Source organism: Perissodus microlepis, chromosome 13 (assembly GCF_051167445.1).
Source record: "Perissodus microlepis isolate ML-2025 ecotype Zambia chromosome 13, ASM5116744v1, whole genome shotgun sequence".
In the NCBI taxonomy this organism is placed as follows: domain Eukaryota; kingdom Metazoa; phylum Chordata; class Actinopteri; order Cichliformes; family Cichlidae; genus Perissodus; species Perissodus microlepis.
Window position 1 is genome coordinate 16,843,292 of NC_140473.1, and position 25,036 is coordinate 16,868,327.

The 25,036-nt window shown below is 39.2% G+C and overlaps 2 protein-coding genes across 3 annotated transcripts; one reads left to right on the plus strand and one right to left on the minus strand.

The window, feature by feature from the left end:
- The first annotated feature begins 1,482 nt into the window (after window positions 1–1,482).
- On the plus strand, window positions 1,483–6,095 carry cuedc2 (CUE domain containing 2). 2 transcript variants are annotated; one of them, XM_084948328.1, is made up of 9 exons: window positions 1,483–1,610; window positions 2,343–2,428; window positions 2,515–2,658; window positions 2,790–2,851; window positions 2,951–3,081; window positions 3,198–3,365; window positions 3,451–3,515; window positions 3,600–3,660; window positions 3,743–6,095. In XM_084948328.1, exons 2-9 carry the CDS (start codon window positions 2,355–2,357, stop codon window positions 3,887–3,889), a joined length of 852 nt encoding a protein of 283 aa, XP_084804454.1. In that variant the 5' UTR covers window positions 1,483–1,610; window positions 2,343–2,354; the 3' UTR covers window positions 3,890–6,095. The 2 variants fall into 2 exon arrangements, with proteins under 2 accessions (XP_084804454.1, XP_084804455.1); XM_084948329.1 differs by having other exon boundaries at window positions 2,346–2,428.
- Window positions 6,096–6,196: 101 nt separating this feature from the next.
- Window positions 6,197–21,358, minus strand: hif1an (hypoxia inducible factor 1 subunit alpha inhibitor). The gene is made up of 8 exons (XM_084948327.1): window positions 20,944–21,358; window positions 16,433–16,683; window positions 14,995–15,143; window positions 14,763–14,908; window positions 11,978–12,084; window positions 8,780–8,843; window positions 8,586–8,696; window positions 6,197–8,272 (listed from the first exon to the last, which is right to left on the minus strand). The coding sequence occupies exons 1-8, from the start codon at window positions 21,121–21,123 to the stop codon at window positions 8,216–8,218; spliced, it is 1,065 nt and encodes a 354-aa protein (XP_084804453.1). The 5' UTR covers window positions 21,124–21,358; the 3' UTR covers window positions 6,197–8,215.
- Window positions 21,359–25,036: the final 3,678 nt, after the last annotated feature.

The window sequence follows — 25,036 nt, forward strand, 5'->3', positions numbered from 1 at the left end:
TCTAAATCCTTTAGTCTTCTTTTACTGCATCTTGGCAGACCCTCTTGTACTGAGGGCTGGAGACTGGCTAGGTTAATCCATGACCCTCTTGTGCTTCCTTTTTACCCACACCTTTGTTGCCTTGAAAATATTTTTGGGGCCACTGTCATGCTGGAAGATCCATCCACAGCTTAGAGAAGGAGGCTCTCCGCTATGATTTTATGGTACGTGGCGCTGTCTATAGGCCCCTCTGTGCAGTGAAGTAGCATGTACCCTTAGTAGAAGAAACAGCCCAAATCATAATGTTTCCACCTCTGTGCTTGACTGTGGGGATGATGTTCTTTGGGTCATACTTAGCATTTCTCTTTCTCCAAACAGGGTGGGTAGAGTTGATGCCAAAGAGCTCATTTTTGTTTTCTACAGTCATTGTGTGTTACCAATGGTGTTCTCACTGACTGTGGTCCTGACTGCCTGCAGATCATTTACCAACTCATACATATAGTTTTGGACTGATCCACCAACTTTCTCATGATCATCCTCACCTCATAAACCAAGATCTTGTATGGAGCTTCAGACTGAGGGTCACCAACAGTTGTCCCTAGTTCTTGCTGATGGTATTCCAGCTTCTTTTGACAGCTTTTTGGTTTTTGCCCATGGTGGCAGAGAGGTTGGTGTCTAAGAAGTATCTGTGACTGATTGATTGATTGATTGATTGATTGATTGATTCATTCATTCATTCATTCATTCATTCATTCATTGACTGATTGATTGATTGAATACTTATTGTACCCACTAAGGAAAAAATGTGACATTTTAAAAAAGGTAACAATGACCTTGAAATGGTAGGTATTAGCACTAATAGCTCTGAGAAAGTCTTACGCTGATGTTTTTGCATTTCCGCCATTAGTTATCTACTTACTATCTACCGTCCATCATAAAATGGGTACACTGGATAACCAGGATAACCCACCATGTCACAAAGCTGAAATCATCTCAAACTGGATTTTGTTGTGTTTTATTCGTCAAACTAGATTCTTGAACATAGCAATGAGTTCAGTATACTCAAATGGCCTCCAGTGACCAGATTTCAGTGTAACGGAGCAACTTAGGGATGTAGTGGAATAAAAGATTCCCATTATGAATATGTAGCTGACGAATGATGTGATATTATTTTAATATGGACCAAAATTTCTTAGGAATATTTTCAGCACCTTGTTGCTGCAGTGAGTGTAGTTATTTGTAGTAATATTTTGTCACAGTAACTTTGTATTTTAAGTGGGAGCAGGATAGTCCCTTGAATATATATGAATATTTAAAAACATATATGTTAAATAAAATATTATTCTACCATGGTCTCTTGGTTGTTTTGTTTTTTGTGTGTGTTTTTAAGCTTGACAGTGCAGATTCAAAAGAAACAGTCTGAATTGCATTAGATTTCCTTTTTATTTCAATTAAATATAACGAACATTATTAAGGATTAAACATTTTTTAGAGGAAGTGACGTACTAATGTTTTGAATCGTGCCGTGCAAGTTTGCGGTTGTCACGAATAGAAATCTCTGTACTGACCTGTCTTCCCCGTATATATCTGGGGAAAACCTTTAGCTTCATGTCTCCATAATTTCTCTCACAGTAAGTTTTCTTCAATACAAACCCGCTCTTATGTAACAGCATTCGTTTAGGCATTCAGCGTTGACTGTTAGCTTGCTTGTAGTTGTTGTCAGCTAACAAGAAGCCACTTTGCTAGCGCTAGTTCTCCAAGAGCCTGCAGCTATTTCTCTAACGAGATGCCCAGATGAAGGTTAGCCTTGTGGATCAACAGACACTGGTGATGTTGAGAAAATACGAGTGATATGTGTGTGTGAATAACAACACACAATATCGTATAGCTTATGATAGTTTAGCCGTGATGCTAGTAATTAACCATTAGCGGATAAGTAACAGCTGCAGTGCTAATGCTGTGCTGCAAAGCACGAGAGAGGTCATTGTATAGTTGTGTGTGTGTTGTGCTAAAGCGTTGTTAGCTGCATAGATAAGCTGTTGCTTAACTATCTGAATTAATCTGCCTAATTGCAATGGTAAGTCTTTCCTCAAAGTTTGTAATATTATGGTTGCATCACAGCTAACCATATTTGAGATCTGTCCCGCGTAAAAGTCATCGCTGCCTGCTAGAGATGCTGGATCTCAAGCTTTTGTAACAACTGGTTTTGTAACGTGTTTATTTCAGCATGACCTGACTGTGTACCAAATCTGGTAAATGGTGACAGCTGTTAGGTTATTTAAGGGTCTGCATTTGCCACTGCTCAGTATATAACTGACGTGATCATCCAGCACTTTGACTTTTGTGCGTATTCTACCTCACAGCAGGAGAAAGTAATGGACCTCCACAAAATTATCCACAGTGCACTGCAGGAATTTATTCAGACTTACATTACTGATGCAGATCTCAGGTAAGCAGCCCCCAGCCTCATTTAAGCCTGAAAAATCTTTTTTTTATGGCTTTGGAAGTAACTTCCTTTCCTACCGTGCCATGCAGCACACTGGATGATGTCCTGTTGTCTTACATCACTGGAGTCCTGGAGGATCTTGGTTCCCAGCAGAGTGTTGAGGAGAACTTTGATGTGGAGGACTTTGCAGAGATGCTAGAAGCTTACATACCTGGCTTTGCAGAAATTGACAGGTAAATAGACTTTCTCCTTTCTCTGGATGGGTTAAGAAAACCACATAACAACTGTACTATGCGTTTTAATGTTATCTCTATTTTATTATTATTTTTTTAATAACAGTTTTTTTTTTCTTTTTATTCTGCAGTGTCAAAGTCTGTGAAATGATGTTCAGTCTGGCTTCAAAACTAGCTACTGCTCGGACCTCAGGTGGCAAACATGTTCATTTTCTTCGCGTTTCTAAAAGTGTGATTCTGATACTTCTACTATTCTACTACCATGTTAATTTATTTCTTCCTCTTTATTTAGCTCGTGAAGAAAATGGTATCCCTAAGGCAAGGACAGAAGAGATCTCATTGAAGCTCACCAGCCTGCCCAGTGAGCCACCAAGAAGAGAAACGCAGTGCCTTAAATCACAGACAGAGGGAGCCACTGCCAAGGTTATCGATTCACCTGACATCAGCACATTATGTTTTTTTACATATTTGCATTTATCTTTTTGTCCTACTGTAGATTTTGTTACATCCATTAACAAATATTCACGTGTCTGTGTTAGCCACCAGTGTCTGAGTGGGAGGCTCAGGAGCAGCACTTACTAGAGATGTTTCCCAAGTGTAGTCTGACTGAGGCTCGCAGCGCCCTGTCTATTGCCAAAGGAGACATGGAGGAAGCTGTTCGTCTTATCATAGAAGGGGATGTTCAACTCAGTCCCACACCTCTTAACGTGAGTCTCTGATACACACAGAAACGTTGGTTTTGTGTTCCTCCTACCTTCCTTAGCAGTCTTTGATGGGATCCTCTTGTCTCAGGTAAACCATGGGAAGAGTATTTCCTCACTGGCAGACCAGAAACTTAAAGAGAGCATCCTTGAGAAGTGAGTAAGAGTGCTAGTGTGACTCAGCAGAACTTTCCTCATTTGTTTGTTTCTTGAGTTTATGACTGTGCTTAATCATACTAGGTACATGCTGGTGGACAGGGAGGAAGATAAGAAAACACACCGTCCCGTCGTTCCCAAAGATGTAAGCTTCCCCTTATACTTCTGTTTTTTTCACATCAAATCTGTTTCATGCCTCTAAATCCAGGTGCACTCTGTTGTGACAGGCTCCAAAGAAGCTAGTTCGGTACCACGGTAACCAGGTGGTAACCACAAAAGGAGAACGGTATCAGCTCGTGAAGAAGGACGAGACAGAGGACATGAAGAAGACATACGTCAACCTCAAGCCAGCGCGGAAGTACAGATTCCATTGATGACGAGCACAGTTCTGAAAGAGCAGCTAATGACAGTATTGTTTACACTATTTTTAATTTATTAATTTCATTTAGCCTACATTTTGTTTGTTTTTTCCCAATTAAAAGCTGACATCTGCAGTGTTGTCAGAAGCTTCTTTTGAAGAAGGAAAAAAAAGTTACCTTTTCATGCCTTGGTTAAAACATTGGATTACAGTGTTTCAGTTTTATATTGGAGGATCTTTTTTTTTTTTTTTATCAGATATTTCAGTCAAGATGTTGTGACTTGCGTTCTTGTGTGTGTTTGTAACAGCCTAACCTATCTACGTTTGGCCATCTCAGCAGGTCTGATGTTGCTCTGACAGTATTGAGGTTGTGTTTGTTTAAAATTTTTATTATTGTTTTTTATGCATTTTTCTTTTTAAGCCGTACTGACATTGTGAATGAACCTATATTGATTTCTGTAACTAAGTTTTAGTGGTGCTGTAAAGTTTCTTCTGGACATTAGAATTATCAGCTGTTTTATGTACATATTGATTCAAAGAGGCCAATTTCATTTAGTTTAAAGTTAGGTCCAGAGTTTGTTGGACAAGGACTCTGTTGTTGGAGTTTTGCCTCTGCACTCCACCACAGTGGATTTTAAATAAGATAATCGTGATGATTTAAAACATTAGTCTTAGATGTTTATAGGTAAAGTCAAGTCCTTCCTCCTTGTTCTTGTGTAATCAGTGGTTTACAACTTGTTTTAAACTTGCTGTATTTAAATTGATGAATTAATTGCAGTTTGTGAAAATGGAGGATATGCTGATGAAATTGCTTTTCTTACCCATGTAAATAATTGCCATTGTGACCTTTAGTTTTTTTTCTATGGTCTTTCAGTTGTGGTGTACACACTCAAAACTACAAAAATTGTGTTTTTGTCCAACAAATTATGCACCTAACTGTGTATTGTAGCCAGTAGGAGTGCTGCAGATGTTTGTTCAGGCCTTGAATTTTAAATCAGTTTGTTCAGTCCATAAGAGGAAGTCCTGATTGTTTACTTTAACCACTTTCTGACACACGTCTTAGGGCAAAAATTAGGGCAAAAGGATGTTTTAATATGCAAAGTTTTACGGTATTTTGGTTGTTTTGCCACAGAACACTATCGCCCCCTGCATCTCCCTACATTGTTGAATCGCCTCAGGTGTTACTCTCTTTCTCCTGTCTGGCAGCTCCATGTTCATCACCTCCTCTGCACATGTTCAAACCATCTCAGCTTTGTCTCCAGACAGCTAAACCCGAGCTGTCCCTCTGATGTACTCATTTCTAATTCTGTCCATCTTGGTTACTCCCAGTGAAAATCTTGGCGTCTTTAACTCTGCAACCTAGCTGTTTAAGTACTGAATTTAAAACCAGAGGGGAAGAAAATGCATTACAATAACTTGATCTGAAGTCTGACAGAAGTGAGATTTGACAACCTACGGATTCACAGCTCATCCCTAATAAAGGAGGACGTACACTTCACAGGCCTTACCCAGCTGAAAACATGTCCGTATACTATATAAATTCATTTTTCAAGACATGTTCAAACAATTGCAGCACTCTACTTTCTAACATTACGAAGTTGTGTGTGTGCTTTCTTTCACACCCCTAATGCAGAGTAAAAAATGCTGCTGGATGACTTCATTTTAAAGTTCATTCCAACAGGATTACCTTTATTTTTGATAGAGATGTTTAGATTTTCAAATTCTCCAATCATGTATTTGTGATAATAGAAGATCATGTGCTTTCAGGGTCCGTTTACATATTACCGAAGTGGTTCTCTTGTCACAGCGCCTCTCATCTTGTTTGTGTTCTGTGAGGTTTGCTTCGCATGTGATTGTGGATGTGTTTTTTCTCTGATTGGATTCTGATTTCTTGTTAGTTGTAGATTAGGATAAATGGGGTTTTCTTTTAGATATACGCTTTGTGTTTCTTTCTGCGTCCATTTGGACCAGCTATAAGCATTTGTTCTAAATGGATGGTATATAGTTTTTCCCTCGGTGTAGTGTAACAGCTGGATGTTGGAAAGATGTCTTGTTTCTGGTGCTTATCGGCAGCAATGTTATCTTTAAATACTGTATGATGGTGTTACTGTAGAGCATGGAATGGATCCCCTGAAGCTGTTTTAGTGACAACCGAAACAGCTTTCCTCGCTCTGAGAAACTGCTGACGCACAATTTATAATAAATACTAATTTTGTAGACTACCATATGAGTTGTCTATTTATTCATGTACATACATAAATATTCAAATTTAGCACCTTAAGTTTATTATTTAATTTCACAGCTTTCAGTAATCAGTCAACTCTGAAGAAGAAGAACAAACAAACTTTAATCAGAAGAACAAGGAGATGACATTTAAAAAAAGAAACCACACAGGCATCCATCAATAAAAAAGGAAAAAAAAAAAACATACCTCTATCTCTGCAAATAAAGTCATTCTCATCTTTAAAGCAGCTTAATGCCAGTGACAATAAGCATTTTTACTATAAAATTGGAAATTAAAAAAAAAATAAAAATCTTGTGACATTTAATACCCTGCCCATTTAAGACAAGGCACGCACAGTAATTAATTACCCTAGCAAAACAGTCTTATTTTTACAGAGTAATTAGTACTCAACGTTTGATCACTGCACAATTTGTGAGAAGAACAAATGATGATTACTATCAGCAGTTTAAAGGCTGAACCTTGATCAGAAAGAAATGAAAAAAATATTGACAATATATGTATATTTCCATTTCAAGGGTTCATCTCACTGATTTATTCAGTTACATTATGAAGATACCATTGGTTTGGGCACATACTGCACAGGACACCAGTCAGCCACAACATTAAAACCACTGATATTTAAGTTAATCAAACTGTTCTGCTATGTTCTGAGAAACCATGCTCCTACTGTAGCATTCGTGTGGATGCTACTTTGACGTGCACAAGCCACCGTACCCCACTGTGCTCGCTTTTAATACTGTGGCCACACAGCGTGTACCAAATGGTGTCCCTTTTATTTAATGTACATATTAATAACAACTCGAGAGAGCAGCTTAAACTTCTATGACAGCCATCTTTCAAGTCACTCTCGCTTCAAGATCTTAAAAACCTGTTTGTGTGAAAGTAAAAATACATTTTTCTCATCTACAGATGCAAATACAGCATTTTCACCAGGAATTAAATGTTTGTATAGATTACAGAATCATTTAATTTCAAAATAGATGCATGTAATATAACATTCTGATGAAGTGTACTGTAGCGTCATAGTCCACATCAAGCTTGAAAAGCAAATGCAAACCTAACCACTAGGTGGTGCTTCTTTGTTGCACTGCAATGGTTGATACTGAGCTACATTCCACACATTTTCCTGCTAGTTCACTAAACTAATAGCATTTTAACATGTTTCTGGGAGTTATTTTAAACCAGTTTTACACCCTTTAACCCAAGACAACATGATGTGTAATTGTTCTAAGAGGTTTCCACAAATTTCATATTTTCTTTCTTAAAAGTTGCAACTAAATCTGCACCGATCAGCTCATTTCAAGTACCCACTTCTCCTGATACTGGTGTGCAGAGTAGCCCATCCCAAAGAAAGGCCTTGAAGTAAAAACTCAAAGAGCAGTTTATAACACACACAAAGGAAAAAAAATCACTGCTAAAAAGAATGTGACATATTCCTTCAGCTGAATATATGACCCCCCCAAAAAAAAGCACTTTTTGAATATTACTGTACTGCATTAACATCTGTGCCTATGTCTTTTTTTCTTTTCTTTTTTAAACAAGAAGTCTTGCTGATCGTATCCGAAGCAAGTCATAAGTAGGCATAGAGAAAACGCAGATAAATATTCCCAAAATCCTCAGCTGTAAAGCTGTCTTTGCATTGCAATAAAGATTATGATTATTACAACATAATGAAATGAAATTTACTAGTCAAGCCAAAACTGTGTTACTCCATGTATATGACAAATATCCTGATGTGCACTGTACATATAATACCCCTCTGACTCTTTCATTAGTGGTTAAAATAACAATGCTTCTCTACCAATCTCAGACAATCAACAGCTTGAATTGTAAAACTGAGACAGCACTGACAGATCGGTACGAATAGACAAAAGAAAACGAGAACATGAATGTTTGATCGATGTTTCTTCTGTTGCTTTTGTATTTTTCCAATGACAATGGCACTCGAAGACTGAAGCACAACGTTTTCATGATGGCCGCTTATTGCCATGCAGTGATGCGTAGCTCCAAAGACAGTGCTTACACACACAGCAGTGTCAGCATCACATGCACACAGTTTCCGAAGCAGTCTAGTCAGCAGTTTTTAAGGGTAGGGGTCTAACTAAGATCCTGCTCGTATCGCCCCTTGATCATTGTTTTCAGCAAAGGTCCGACCTACAGTAAAAGAAAAAGGGGTTTTTGTTTAGGATAAGCTACATCACGTACTCTTACTACACTGTTATGCTCACTGCATTGTCCTGAACTGCATATATATCTTTCCTCTGTACTAAATCAGGTAAGCCATAAATATTCACAGTAACTGGGTTGCTGGAAGGGTCAGCATGCCCCAGTGATTTCATGTAACAGGTGACCTAAATGTGGATCTTATTTGATGTTCTAGAATCAGGCAATGTGACATTCATGTGCAACTTTGTGCAGTCATGTACACTGCCAGTACTTTAGAAACTGCTCTTTTCTTTTTTTTTACCTCATGTGGATCTCCGAGTGCTTCTCCCAGCATCTTTTCAATATTCCTCATGATGGCTACTTTCTGATGAGCCCGCAGAGGGTATTCTATCCTCTTAGGTGTGGGGGCACCCTGGAAGTACATGTAATAGCTGAGCAATTGTGAACAGACATGTGGTGGCAATATACCACAGATTTTAAGGTAACTGTACATACTTTGTACCAGAAGTTTACAGTGATTGTCACTCCACCATTCAGCAGCGATTCAATGTGATGCCACCTGAAGACAGAAGAAAAATACAATCAACTAAATCCAGTGAACTGAATGTGTTAGAGCAAAATTACCCATCACTTAACCCCAGCATTATAAATGCAAGTAAGAAACTACAAGCAGTCTAAGTGAAAATAAAACAGAATGTCAATGGTGTTGTACCCCAGTATCACAATTCACAGGTTCTTGTAATGTGTGAAGTACACAAAGTATGTGATATGTTTTCTTGTCATTGGTTGTCTGTGCAGCACGAACTAATGAGGATTAAAGTCCACCGAGAAGTCAAGGATTCACGTAAACAGTCATATCTACGACAAATTCATCTCCTTTACCACCAAATAAAAAGTGATTGAGTTAAGCAGGATTTTGACTCCATTGTCAGTTATCAACGTGGCCATAAAAAGGATTTCAAAAATAAAGCATCAGCATTTTATAGTATTGACCATATTACTGGTGTTAGCATCAATCAATCAATCAATTTATTTTTAAATTTAAAAACAACACAGGTTGACCAAAGTGCTGTACATAGTAAAAAAGTAGATCAAACACACACAAAGAACAGAACAAAACTCAGTGACAATTAAAAGCTAGAGAGTAGAAATGTGTTTTCAAACGAGTTTTAAAAATGTCAAGTGTTGGAGAGATCCTAATTTCAAGAGGCAGACTGTTCCAAAGTTTGGGTGCAGCAATCGCAAAGGCCCGATCTCCTGTTTTTTCGCCTGCTTCTAGGGACAACTAGAAGCAATTTATCAGCTGACCTGAGAGTTCTACTAGGAGTATTTTTAGTTAACAGATCAGAGAGGTATGATGGAGCTAATCCGTTTAGAGATTTAAAAAACAAGCAATAAAATCTTAAAATCAATTCTACAACGTACTGGAAGCCAGTGTAAATGAGCCAAGACTGGGGAAATATGGTCATGTTTACAAGTGCCTGTCAGGAGTCGAGCTGCAGCATTTTGAACTAGTTGAAGACGAGAGAGCAGAGCCTGGCTGATACCAAAATAAAGACTGTTACAGTAGCCAAGTAGTCAAGCCTGGATGAAATAAATGCATGTAGTCAGCAAATGACAAAATGTTCTTAGTTTTTGCAAGTGCCCTGAGCTAGAAGAAGCTGGCTTTTACAACAGAATTTATTTGTTTCTCAAATGAAAAGCTGCTATCAAAGAACACTCCGAGATTCTTTGCAAGCACTGCAAATAGTACAATCTCAGTTTTTTGGTCGTTTACATTCAAAAAATTTAATGCAAACCATGATTTAATGTCATCGAGGCAGTCTAGCAACACTTTTAGAGAGTCCGTAGAATTATTTTTAAGAGGAAAGTCAATTTGAAAATCATCTGCATAACAATGAAATGAGATTCCGTGTTTCCTGAAAATAGAGCCTAATGGGAGCAAGTAAAGGGAAAAGAGTACTGGGCCCAGGATTGATCCTTCAGGAACCCCACATGTAAGGTAGGTGTATGTGGATGAAGAGCCACCAAACCTGACAGAAAAACTTCTATCAGTTAAATAGGATCTGAACCATTCAAGTGCAGTTCCTTTAATACCCACACAGCTCTCCAGTCTTGATAAGAGAATCCCACGATCTACTGTATCAAATGCCACACTTAGATCTAAAACCACAAAAATGGCAGACTTACTAGAGTCAGCAATTAATAAAAGATCATCAAGAACTTTTAAAAGTGCAGTTTCAGTACTATGTAGCGCTTAAGCATAGTGGTGGCAAGAAGGCCTCTACACTGCCTTCCTAATGACCACGTCCTCCATGATCAAGACCAGTAAGATCATAATCCATGTACAGGAGGGGTTTCAAGCGTACGACACGTGGGCCAGAGGCAACCCACCAAAGGATCCAATCCAGCCCACAGGATGCTTTTGGAAAAGGTGGTATTTCAAAGGAGGAGGCCAAAACTTTTGAGCCTTTAACTGCATTTTCATTCGTTTTAGTCTACACCAAGACATAACCTATAATAACCTATAATCTGCCATACACCAAGTAGCTCAACAGATAAACATCAACTGTAAGAAAATTTAACTTTTTTATTGTTAGTATTCATTTTAAAACCATTTACAATAGGATTTGGGGGGGTTTAATGGTTTTACAAAGTAAATAATGGAACCGTCTTTCATTTCTTTACAGTACAAGCCCTGCTGACCGGTTCATTTGATTTACTACAGCAGCATTTCCTATGTTGACAAACAGATATATTGATGAAATTGTACTTTTCTTAAGACACATTTGGCATTAAATATGCAGGTAACCTTCTTCACACTCAAAGTAACAATTTTGAGGTGTATTTCTTTATATGAGATATTGGGCAACATCTTTACTGGTCCGCCCCATTTAAGATGAAACTGAGCTTTATGTGACACATGACGTAAAATGATTTTTGACACCCCTGATCTGAAGGAAATCAAGTGCTATGCAACACATACAGCAAGTCATGACATCACTCGTCAACACGGAGACTCATGTTAACAACCTTGCTAAATGGTTTAAACTGAAAAATGTACATCAGGAGCAAGAATTTGGTTAAACTAAGGAGTGCGCATGAAGTTTATGATGGGGGAAAATGGAAAAATGCTCATAAAAAAAAGGGACCAAACGGTTTGATCACTGTGCACAAATTTCACCAAAATCTGACCAATGCTCAAAGCGGAGTAGTGGATTGTGAATCGTGGACAGATGGACAGACAACTGACTCCTCCCCATGGCACAAGCTCATTTGTCCTTTGGCTACATTAGCTAAAACAGCAAGGCATAATACGATGAGCAGACATGTACTGAGTGATAAAGTGACACAAGACACTACTTTTACACTAAAAAAGGAAAAGATCATGTTTTAAAACCTCTTAAATGACAGAGGCGGAATACAACGCACACTTCCTCCTCACATGGATGTGAAAGTGCAACTCAGAGAACTCCATCACATGACACATTAATGTCACGCTTGCTTTTTCTGGGCTAATTAATGAGGCCAACCTAAACCAAACGACTGATGGATAATCCTCCAACAGCCTGCTAAGTGCCTAAATAAAACAAAGCCATGCAGAGAGCATGAAAACACAACAGCTGACAGGGCTTCCAAGAAATGTTTGCACACATAAGATTGATAGAAAGATCACAGAGATATTATTCTTACCAGTACATTGGGATGTAGAGCACATCTCCGGGGCCCACGACAGCCTCATAGCCAACAACATTTTTAAAATTTGGAAACTTCTCATAGTCTGGATTATCAAAATCAACCTATAAATGAATAAATAAATTATATAAGAAACAGGAACATATTATTAATCTGTCTTCATGAAATATAAAACACATTTAAAAGATGCAGATTAAAGTTATTAAGGTAAATTAATAAAACAAATCTAATGTTATCACATTAACGAAGTCCATGGAATCAAACTTGGGTGTATTGCTACATACAGCACACAAAAGTTTGGTCAGTACTCATCAAAATGTGACAAATAATTATATTAGAAAGTTAAAGATGAAATATTCTTTTCAATATATTATGCAATGTTGTATTATTTTTGTATTTCACAGTTTTTACAGTATAAAAAAAGGAAAGGAGCAAAGTGCAAATGAAATAGAATCCTAACCCTTAATGCAATGGAGCTAAGGCTTCTTTATAATCATAACTAATTAAAAAATAAAAATATTACTAAAACCTTATCCAGTTTTCATGTGCTGTCTATGCAACTGCCTGGTGTGACACATTTGAATAATTATGTTACTAAATTCCACTAAATGAGCATTATTATTTTTGTCTTTTTACTTGCATATCTGTGTATAAACACTGCCTGGCCAAAGGGAGTCACTGCCTTCATTTAATTAAGCAAATACTTAAGAGCCTTCAATTAAATAAATACTACAGCGGTTAATGTGTTTCAGCTAGCAAGAGATTATTTAAGCCTAGCTGACACAGTGAGCAGCTTCTCATCTCTAAAACAACTCTGCAGCTAGACACATCCTGTGGTTGTGGCAAAGATAATATTCTGTTACTGAAGGGTCAAGTTACTCTCCTGAATCAAGCAAAGAAAATCACTTAACAACTCAACAATCATCTTTGAGTTAGAAATGTGGTTTTTAAAAAAAAAAAAAGAGTATTTTTAAGTTTTATAGAGAAAGCATTTGGGGTTGCTTCAGTTGGTCAGGCTGAGGTTTAAGAGAATTACAATTTAAAAAGTGAGGTGTATAAACTGAACGACCAGGTTTTTTAATCAAAGGCTTTTTTTCCTGAGCTTCCAAGATTAATTGGGCTCAAATTGCGAAAGAGTGGTTCAGGGAGCATGAGACATTTTCACACATGGACTGGCCACCCGAGTCGAGACCTTAACCCCACTGAGAATCTCTAGGATGTGCTGGAGAAGACATTAGGCAGTGGTCCAACTCCCCCACTGTCAACACAAGAGCTTGGCAAAACATGAATGCAACTCTGGAAATAAATGCTGTGACATTGCATAAGTTTATAGAAATGATGCCACAATGAATGCATGCTGTCATCAAAGCTAAAATTGGTCCAATGAACTATTAGACTGTGTGCCTTTTTTCTTTTCAGCCAGGCAGCGTATATGGACACAGTGTAGGCATCTGCACGTGAGCATGGCCGAAAGCCTTTTCGCAGGATGGAGCTGGCTTTGGACCGGAGATCAAACATGTGAAGCTTTCTGTGTGCTGTGCGTGTCAAACAGGTAAGTATACAATGTTGGGCAAGCGTCACCTTTCATCCCATTATTTCATCTCTAACAGAAAACGCAGAGTGGCACAAACACATACTGGCACTGTGAAAATAAAAATCTGATAGCCTACAGAAGAGAAGGCTATCACAGGATAAGCAAAGGTAACAGTTTCTTCAAATTTGTAATGCAAATAAGGAGTTCAAACAAATGCCGCAGGGCAAGTCTGCAAAAGACTGGGAACATTTTAACAGTCTGGAGTGGTGGTGCACCGTCTTACTGTGCAGCAACACCTCTGCAAGTTTGCAAAGTAACATCTAAGCAAGCCTGACACAATTCGTAAATCAGAACTGATATTGTTGAAATAAAACTGACACCAATAAGCAGCCTGGCTTTTATTTAGAGTAAAAAAACAAAACAAAAAGGAGGCAGGATTTAATAACATGAACCCTTCCTGAATGGGGCAGCTCAAACGCACTTTGGGTTTGTGCTGCAGCTAGTAGTATGGGAACATTTAACCGGAAAGAACGCATTTATGCAAATGCCAACTCCTGGAAGCACATAATGATAGTTTAAAATCCATAACAGCAAGGGACACAAAATACAGGTTGCACCACAGCCCTCAGGCCCTTAAAGTGAACATCAACAATATATTTATAAACCTCAAAGGAGAAGAGCATACAAGACCCATACAAGAGAATAACAACTACACATCTTGCAGGACGAATTGGTGAAAACTTGCCAAACAAGAATTGAGACTCTCAGTAGAGAGAGGGAAAAAAAAACATATGTATGGCTTTGGCAAAGAGGGTCTCATTAAACAGAGACTGATCCTTTCCCTTTTTTGTTATTTTAAAACTGTAAAAAAAATTACAAATTTAAAAAAATGGAAATAACAATGTCATCTTGCTGAAAGTTTAAAGAAATTTAGCAACTTTTGGGGTGGCTGTAGCTCAGGAGCCATGTCAACTGCTGATTGGAAGGCTGGTGGTTCGATCCCTGGCTCCGCCAGTTTGCATGCCAAATATCCTTGGGCAAGATACTAACCCCGACTTGCTCGCCGATGCATCCATCGGAGTACGAATGTGTATGAATGACAGTTAGGAAGTATAGATAACTGTGTATGGGTGAACCCAGCGTGTTGTATAGACTCCAGGAGAGTAGAAAAGCGCTATACAAGAATCAGTCTATTCATCTTATTCTTTAATCATTTGACCAAACTTCTGCACCTACAGTACAACTTACTTGGCTCTGTCTGTCACAGGGGTGATGAACAGGGTATGGATAGAGACATTCAAACTGGTCTGGCGGGAAGAGGATGCATCTCTTATGGCCTTTAATCTGTGCAAAGAAATTCTGCTGCTCGTCATAATGCGCTGGCGTCACATTGCCTGCGGTGACAGATTAACAGAAAACGTAACGCAGGGGTGACAAAAATAACTTGGACCTTATTTTCTTTCTGCTGCCAGAGCCTCACCCTCCATGCCTACGAGCAGGAGGTTGGATGTCAGCTGTCCCCAGCTTCTCTTGGCTTGCTGCTTGTTGATCCAGTTCCAGTTGAAACCAAGAAAGTCAACAACGATCTTCTTTCCTACTGTGTCGTTCAGCGTCTGCTGCAGATATACCCTTGAAATGCACGAGAAAAGGGCACATGCAAAATGTATGAGCCTGAGACAAAAGTGGTATAAAATACACTGGCATTATAGTGTACAATGACAACTTGTTTACCAGCTCCTGTTTCAGCTGACTACATCTCCTTTACACCACAAAGAGAAATTTAGCATTTAAGGAGGTGGCTAGTTTAAATCCAAATAGGTAAAAGCCGCTTTGAGCGTCAGCAAGTCAACAGTCAGCTCTCTTTAGTAAATGATCTGTCTGTGTGTGCGCTGCCAGGCCAAGTCAGGTCACAGGAATAAGCTTCTCCCATGGTTCTCTGGTGGAAATGCTTAGTCATTAGTCAGCCACCACTTTCCTCTGCTGCATTACGCTGTGAGTGAAAAAACCCTTCCCTGTTAAGTACACCTGCAGCACAAACACATCTTGTCCCCGACATTCAATGAGGCCCTCGTGCACCATATTTCTATACTTAGGGGTGCACATAAGTGGTCCGCAGGTGCGCATGCGCTGTCAAAATAAAAGACGTGCACCAGATAAGAACTTGCAACGTGCGTTTGCATGCATAAGATTTTCTGGAGGAGGACAGACATTTGTTTAGAACAGCGGTCCCCAACCTTTTTTGCGCCACGGACCGGTTTATGCCCGACAATATTTTCATGGACCGGCCTTTAAGGTGTCGCGAATAAATACAACAAAATAAAACTAGTACCGGTACCGAAAAAAAGAAAATTTATTCATAACACACGTGAAAAGACCCAGGAAAACCGAGTAAACGATAAAAACGATAACAAAATAACGCTGAAAACCGATAAAAACCCTGAAAACTATACATTTCACACCTGAGCCTCAACTCTCGCGGCCCGGTACCAAACGACTCACGGACCGGTACCGGTCCGAGGCCCAGGGGTTGGGGACCGCTGGTTTAGAACTCTTAAAGATGTCGAAGAAGCAAGCTCCTTTAAGCAATTACTTTGGTGTTCCTCCACCTCCAAAGAAATGTCAGAAGGAGTCCGAACCGCAAAAGAAGCACGTATTCTCGGAAAAGTGGTTGCAGGAGGCGAGCTGGTTTCAAACAAATGATGAAAACACAGAGATGTGGTGCAGAATATGCCATGAAAATCCCACTGTAGTGGACAAAAACAGTACCTTTGTACGCAAACGCGCGTAGCAACTTCTTAGCTGGTGCGTGTCTTTTATTTTGACAGCACATGCGCACCTGCGGACCACTTATGTGCACCCCTGTCGATACGCCTATATAACAAACACACTGCTTCGACTAAAATATCGTTTCATCCTACCTTTCATCTCCTCCCCTTTCCTCCGTTTCGTGCATTTGATCCACAAATTCGTTAAACTTCATTTCCATTCGCTGAGACTTCGGGGCAAAGTTCTCAAAGTTGCACATTTTTTTCTCATCGTAGTAAAGGAATTTGTGGTTTCCTGAAATGTAAACAGAGAAGTCTCCGTTTCCAATGTTGTCCTTGAGGTATGCGATATCCCATTTGAGAGCTGGGTACACGAGGTTTGTGTCTGTCAAAACCACCGGTTCCTGAAAAAAAATAAAAAAATAAAAAGCATTTCAACACAACAGAAAAATCAAACTTTATTTCACGCAATTTTAATCCACGTGTTTACTTTAAGAACAGGTGCACTCAGTATTTAAAGAGTGCTGTTGAATCTGTGATTCTTTTTATAGTCTACATTAAAAAAAAAATAATACACTCAGCTGCCATTTTGGATGCACCTGTTCCACTGCTCATTAGCACACATATCTAATTAGCCTATCAAATGGCAGCAATGCATTTAGTCATGCAGGCATTGTCAAGATGACCTGCTGTTCAAACAGAGCATCAGAATGTGGAAGAAAGGTGACGTAAGTGACTTTGAACATGGCATTGTTTATGGAGACCGGTCAGAATACTTCAGTCTGATAGGAGGAAAAAGTAACTCATCACCACTCATCACACCCAATGCATAAGAGCATCTCTGAATACAAAACACATCAAACCTTGAAGATGTGATACAGCAAGAGAAGACCAGACTGGAACATGGACCATGTCCATTTCGCCTTGTATCAACCATTCACGCTCCTGGTGGTGGTGAAACGATGTGGAGGATATTTTCTTGGCACACTTTGGACCCCCTGAGACTAACTGAGCATTATTTAAACACCACAGCCTACCTGAGCATTGTTGCGGACCATGTCCACCCCTTTATGACCACAGTATCTTCTTCTGATGGCTGCTTCCAGCAGGTTAACATGCTATGTCACAAAGCGCAAATTATCTTAAACAGGTTTCTTGAACATAACAATGTTTACTGCATTCAAATGCCCCCCCTATTCACCAGCTCTCGATGCAATAGATGACCATCACCATTATAGTGAAATGGGAGATTTGTATCATGGGCGGGACTCCAAAAATTCTGCACCAACTGCGTGATAACAGCATGTCAATATGGACAAAAATCTGCTGAATGGTGCCAGCAACTTTATGGCAGCGTGGAAAAATCTCACAACTAGACTTCAGTAGATTGCAGATTACAGTCAAGTGATTTCTGTTTTTCTACCCCACCCAATTCAAGTGCCTAATCCTAGCTACAGTGGCCATCATAGGTCAAAAAAACCCAAAACAAAAACAGCTGGCCACTGTTCGTCTGCAATTAGTGCAGGCTGTCAGTCCACTGTTTACCTTAGCTATCAATATGCCAATTTTCCACATCTATTTACTCTGAATGACAACGTCAAATTTTGTGAAAGGAGTCCAATATGAGTTGATGGATCAGTGAAGTTCACAAGCATGTTTTGCATTTTTTCATATTTCAAAGGTCTGACTTCAGTTCAGGAGCTGAAACATGAGGTGAGAAGGAAGAGGATGAGTGGAAAAGAGGGAAAACAGAGACATAATGAAAATATACATGTAAAACTGTTAAATAGTCATATATACTTTGGAAAAAAAATGAACAGGTCAAACAACTACTGTATTGAAGATGGCCGGTCAACTTGGTGGCTTTTGCGAATCTGTGCCCTGTCTGTTTTTTTATGGACTAATTCTAGGCTGTTAAAATGCATCAATCTGTTAGAATATGTAATTATACACTAATAAGTGTAAATCTTTGATTACAGTGTTCTTTTTGCCATTAGAAATCCAACCCAGTACTACCAGGCATACCTAATATAGTGGACAGCGAGTGTACAATGGTAGGATAAAAATGTAAAGTTTTACTTTACATTTCTCACCTTTATGACCAGCACATAACTATGCTGCATAAATTAAGAGGAATGCAAAAAGACTGCTGAAGTGTCTTTCAAGGGCGACTTTTCAAGCTTTTAAGTAAAAAAAAAAAAAATAATAATAATAATAATAATAAATTAAATTATTAATTACACATAAAAAATAAACATTAACTGTTGCTGCGTGTATCACCATGTTGATTTTGTCGCATTATTGTTCATAAAATCTCCCAAAATATTTGTTTAATAACTGCTCTGAATGCCATTTAAATAAATATATCCCAGCAGCTCGCGGGCTGCACGGGGAGTATATGGCAGCACACTCTGAGCTACGAGGCCTACGTGACTAACTGAACGTACACCGCTGCGCGCGCCCCCGCCGCCCGCGTGTCTCGTACGTTGTGCACGCACTGGTTCTCGGTTTCACTTTCACCGGACAACTGGGAGACTTTTCGGTGGCAAAGGATTGAAATGATGCTGTAAATCCTCGACGCCGTCAACTAACTGTAACGTTTTGAAATATAGACACTTTAGTTATGGTCTGTGTTTAAATTAAGATGGCAGGTGGAAGCAAATAAGGGGGGAAAACTGGCATTTACTTCAAATACATCTTTTTTTTTTTTCTTTAGTTTTTACGCCCGCGCTTTATGTGCGTCGTTTTAAAATAGTAAAATATATCTCATAATGTCCACTCTGCTTTAATACTGCTGGGAAAGAGAGTCTGAGGTCGTCGGGTAGTTTTAATATGGATGTTTTTGTTAACATTAAACAGCTAATAAGGGGACACAATTGACATGTCACATTGAAGCCGTGTTTGGTAGCTACAGAGGTCACTCCTAGCACAACCTGTGATCTACATTACACATACCCCTCAATGTGTCTTTTTTTCACTCATGTATTAATGGTTGAATTAGAATGGCTGCAGCTGTTAAAAGCAGTCTCTCCAATATGACAACACCAAATAAACAAATTCCAGTGTAAAAGATGCCTATGATAATGAATAAAGGGGGGGGGATTATACTTATTTGATTATCTCTGAGTGCATTTACCCACCCTAACCTTACTTTGCTAAATATTCTACACCATCATACATATTACTTTTTTAAAACTGTTGCACAATTTGCACAGTAGAGATCTTGAAGCTCAAATACAGATAACTGCACCAGTTTTGAGGAAGTTGGAAGAACACAATGTGTAAGAAAAGGGGTGAAAATGTGTAAGAAATTTTCACTTCCCTTATGGTAATCAAAATGAAGTGTGAAATGTGAGTAAGCTTGACAATATTACTATCCATGTTCTGTTACTATTCTTAGATAAACATGTCTCAAGAGCTGAAAACTGTCATGGATTAGTGTGCAGAAGAGTAACAAAAAGCAGAGCAGGAAGCTGGTTTATTTGGAGAAGTATTAGTAAGATGACACATGTCTACTTCTGTGCAAACCAATTCTGATTATGAACAGAGAAATGGTCAGCTCTATTAATGTGCCATTTTGCAATATGCTTTTGGACTATAGTTGGGCACATACACCTACTCCATAAAGTTTCATAACGCATACCATATCTTAAATGAGGAAAGTTAATATGGTTAACAGTACCTTTATAGCTCTATATTCCACATTAAATTCTTGTTAGACAACACTGAAGTGATTAGAGCTTTCTATGGAGAGTGACTTAGGTGTCACTTCTTTTTAAATGCAATGGCCTGCATAGAAGCCATTCACTTCTTTGCAGGCCATGCACCTATACATGATTAGTCAGTGGCCCATCAGTAAACTCCTGTAACAGGTACCTATTGTCTAGAGAGGTCTCTTGGTAAAAGCCTCCAGCTAAATTAAACAAAGAATAAGAGCAATGAAAGACACTGGACGTATTATGATATTGTTTACCTGCTCAAGATAGAAGTTATTACAGCCTCAACCTTAAGCAGATGAGGCATTTCACTTCCATTTGTTATGGTTGGAATTAACCTACAGCTGTTTCATCAAGTTGGGGAGAGGTGAAAAACCTATATCAGATAAGACACCACAGAAACGCTGATTCTTATAAACACTGTGTGTAGACCACAATGATGGTCACCCCCAAACAGCTCTGCAAGCAAAGTCACAAAGCACAGATACTGGGTCTGCTTATTTTAATACGTTTGCGTCCAAATGTGGAAGAAAAAGAAAACATCTTGCTTTGGGTGTAATGTGCTGTCACGAAAACCCATTTACAGTGCCAAATCCTTACATGGCAAGCTGGAACTCTGAGGATTTGAGCTTGAAAATTAAAGTCTCTGTACTAAATTTAAATGCAACATACAGATTTATGTTGACCACACTGAGCTGATGTAGTGTTGTCATAAAATAAGGTTAAATCTGTCCAGGATGTGTCCTTGGACACTAAACAAAACTCTAAGATTGTTCGCGAGCTTTCACTGTCACCGCGTTGGTAGATAACCTGAAGACTGATTTTTCTTAGATGAAGCTGTTTCTAAAATGTTTATGCTGCAGTGTTACTTTTTTGGTTTCTGTAAAAACACGGAGTGCAATTTTAGCGAATCTTAGAAGTTCCCATAAGCTAACTTAGCAATTTTACCTCATTATTTATTAGCATTTCTGCTCTCGGGTCCGTGTGAGACAGCCTGGGAATGGGGTTGGTGGGGAAAGAATACTTTCGGAGCTGGGATTCATCCCAACCCCGGCTCTGTGCGCCAGAGAAAGCGGCACCACCTTCGCTCGTCGCCGGGTCAGCTTCCACCACGGTCGCCGCTGCCATGGTCGTCGACAAGCGCTGATTAGCCGCCTCAGTCTTCCCCTGAATAAAACAACCATACACCGGTTTTCGCTGCTAACGATATCCCGCTAGGCTACACAGTCAGCAACGGCACTCTCTTACAAGCCTTTCCATTCACAATTATTAATCAGTACAAGAAAATGTGCGCAGTCCCACAGAGAGCACACAGCTCCGCTCCGCGCAACTGTTTGTTGACAGCTAGAAAACAAACGACACCAACTCATATATACTCTGGTCTGATAATGTGATGCTCAGAATATCGGACAGCGACTCCTAGCGTTGTGACTGACTAAATGCTACTATTGCATCTATTTCCTTTCACCACAAGGGGGAGCAGTCGCACTTACTTTTTTCACAGTTGTGCAGAAAGTCGATTGCAAAGAGGCAACGAGCTCATCAGTGATAGGTTAAAAGTCACACTTATATCATCTAGTGCAGCGGTCCCCAACCCCCGGGCCTCGGACCGGTACCGGTCCGTGAGTCGTTTGGTACCGGGCCGCGAGAGTTGAGGCTCAGGTGTGAAATGTATGGTTTTCAGGGTTTTTATCGGTTTTCAGCGTTATTTTGTTATCGTTTTTATCGTTTACTCTGTTTTCCTGGGTCTTTTCACGTGTGTTATGAATAAATTTTCTTTTTTTCGGTACTGGTACTAGTTTTATTTTGTTGTATTTATCCGCGACACCTTAAAGGCCGGTCCGTGAAAATATTGTCGGGCATAAACCGGTCCGTGGCGCAAAAAAGGTTGGGGACCGCTGATCTAGTGTGCAGATACAAGCTGGAAGACTTTGTTAACATAATGCTGTTACTTCTGAAAAAATATGTCCTAATTAGAGCTCAGCCTACATGTAATATGAATATTTTATTTAAGTGCTTCACTTTATTCCTCTGTTATGCAAAATGTTATTGCATAAATCCGATATTGCATGGTTTTCAATACAGGAAACGCTAGTGTAATTTTAACAGGACTTTTAATTCACAGTGACAATTAGAATAGTTTAATATAATGGACATCAATTATATTGCTCTATACAAGGGCAGGGCAAACGGTGGGGCTGAGTTGGCATTGACCCCATAGTTAAAGTACCATAACCCTCAATCAGTGTAAATATACCTCCACCATCCACTCTATTAAATACACCCTACTAGTACTGGATTGGACCCTTTTTTGCCTTCAGAACTCCCTTAATTTTTCATGCCATGCATTCAGTTAGTTGCTATCATGTCCAATATAGAGACAGAGTTGCTGCAGATCTGTAGACTGCACATCCATGGTGCAAATCTCCCACTCCACTGCATCCCAGAGGTGCTCTATTGGATTGAGATCTAGTGATTATGGAGGCCTTTTGAGTACAATGAACTCATTGTTGTGTTTAAGAAACCAGTTTGAGATGATTTGAGATTTAAGGCATAGCACATGATCCTGCTGGTAGCAGCCATCATAAGATGGGTACACACTGCTCATAAAGGTGGTGTGGTGTTTGGTCTTTAAATGATGCACAGAGGAACTACTAAGGAGGAGCCCAAAGTGTACCAAAAAATGTCCCTCACCCCGTTACACCACGGCTGACAGCCTGAACTGTTCAATGTTGTTTATGCCAAATGTTGGCCCTATCTTCCAAATATCGCCATGTTCAAAGTCACTTAAATTGTCTTTCTTTCTTGCCAGGTGATTAACTGAGTAGACATTTGCATTAATAAGCAGTTAAAAGGGGTACCTAACAAAATGTCCAGTGAATGTGTAACTATGTAATGTTAAATAATAATATTTGCAAGTTTTAAAAGATAGACTCCCCCCTCGCCTACCTCACAGTGGTTTGGTATAGTGGACTGAAACCTGTCTTAATATAACAAGACACCCTAAAAATAATGTAGAGAAACACAAACTCTTACTTTAGGGACAGAATGACATTTATTGGCGTGTTATTTAATGCCACCATAATCATAAAATGATATAAAATAAGATCAATCACACACACATTAAATACATGAAATACAATAAATTAGGACCAGAAAAAAAGGATGGCAGCGGCTTCATTGAGTAGTAGTATGTACATTTGTTTGTGAAGCCAAAGATCCCTGGTTCAACTGTGGGAGGAGGCACAGATCCTGCAAAAGCAAATATGTGGCCCTATCTACTGTGGTGACCCCTGTGTGAATAAGGGAGCAACTGAAAGTAGCTTCTATATAAAATATGTAAGAAAAAATAACAAAACTGATGAAGTTAGAAGCTCCGTGAAGGTAATTTTACATTAAACAAACGTGTTAAAAAGCTCCACATGAGGATTGAAACTGTAAACCAAAAAGCATGTATTGTACCAAAATACTCTTTTAAATACTTTTGTTGAGTAGTTCCATGTTAAAGTACTTCTACTCCATAAGATGTCAGGGGGAAATATTGCATTTCCCCTTCAGTGCTTTAATTTCTCAGCCATAGTGGCGGGGATACTCTTCAGATTATAATGATAATATTTTTCCCGTAATATTCTGAATTCAAGACTCATACTTCGAATACTAATTTAAATTTGATTATGTGTCCCAGTAACACCACACAGTACCCCAGACGAGCCACCTATATAAGTCAAACTTTCTGCTTCAGATAAAGGAAGACATAGTATTTTGATAGTGTGGCTCTTATTTCATGAAAAAGACCAACTGCTTACAACAGTACTAGTCTTAACAAAGCACTGCATATTAAAAGTTTCATGAAGGTTAATCAGTGATGATCTGAAACATGGGACAGCGTAGTCTTTTTTTACTCTAATATTTAGGTACTCACACACTATGCCATGCTCAGCAGGCTGATTAGCTGATGCTGCCTTGTTCTGTTATTTAAATAACAATTGCTTTTAATACTACACATAATTTTAGTTCAATAATGCAAATGCACTTCCTTTATGTGTTTTCTCCTCATTCAGTATTTATGTTCCCATGCTTAGTGTTGTTTGTTGTGGAGATCAGTGAGCTGAGCGGATCCCTCTGATGCTTTATTTTTCCCGTAGTTACTCACAGCCAGGAGATCAAACAGCCTGGTGAGTCACAAGAAACTTGTTGCTCCATCCTGCTGACCAATACAAGCAAATCTACCACTGCTGTCTTTTCCCCAAACAGCTGACAAAGCAATCGCTCTGTGTTACAGTGGATCTCTACTGACGAATAGAAGCTGTTCGTATCTATAGCACTTCCAAAAGTTGCAACAAATTTTGGCATTCATTGAGTTTTATAAAGCAGAGTAGAGCGCATGGCGGAAGTAAAACTCATCTGTACTCATCTGTGTTGGCTTTCGTGCTGACCCTCTCCCCTCTAGGTGTTGCAGGTCTAAAACCCCTAAGCCATAAATCCTATTAGCCGAGGATTCTCTGAGGCATTATAAGTCATTTTCCCAACTTTAATTGTTTGCAAACAAAAATACTCCACATCAAAAGTCAAAGTCTTAAAATTAGGTTTTAATACCGATGCTACTGTACAGATTAAAAGAAAAAAAATCTTTTATACATTATACCTTTTGCTGTTTTGGTTCAGAAGTTCAGATTAATTATTTAAACTGTGAAAGTAAGCAGCTGCTTTAAAACAGATCCCACAGTTCCCGTGTGGTGGTGGTGGTGGTGTAACCTGCTTCCCTGTCACCTCAGGCTCATGTGTTACCGCAGATTGAAAATGGCAGGGCCGGCCCGAGAGACGGAAGTTAAGACCGCTCGGTCAGAGGTCGTGTCACCGCTGCGTGGTGGGAAACTGTGTGCCCGGCTCAGCGACGAACACTTTGCGCTGTTTCACACATCCGTGATAATATTTGGTTAATTCAGGTCAGCTCTCTTCAGTTCATCAGGGTGTGTGGTAGCGCATTTGAGGAAAATGGTTTGATTGACTTTGATTGATTTTTTTTATGCTGGTGTTTGCA

Bases quoted from the DNA above. Each gene is read 5' to 3' on its own strand.
- cuedc2 (XM_084948328.1), top strand. From the start codon at position 2,355: ATGGACCTCCACAAAATTATCCACAGTGCACTGCAGGAATTTATTCAG. The intron at 2,852-2,950 runs GTGGCAAACATG...CTCTTTATTTAG, and splicing joins AGCTACTGCTCGGACCTCAG to CTCGTGAAGAAAATGGTATC. The intron at 3,082-3,197 runs GTTATCGATTCA...TGTCTGTGTTAG, and splicing joins CAGAGGGAGCCACTGCCAAG to CCACCAGTGTCTGAGTGGGA.
- hif1an (XM_084948327.1), bottom strand. From the start codon at position 21,123: ATGGCAGCGGCGACCGTGGTGGAAGCTGACCCGGCGACGAGCGAAGGT. The intron at 14,909-14,994 runs GTGAGGCTCTGG...CTGTCACCGCAG, and splicing joins CCTGCTCGTAGGCATGGAGG to GCAATGTGACGCCAGCGCAT. The intron at 12,085-14,762 runs GTAAGTTGTACT...ATTCATTTATAG, and splicing joins CCTGTGACAGACAGAGCCAA to GTTGATTTTGATAATCCAGA.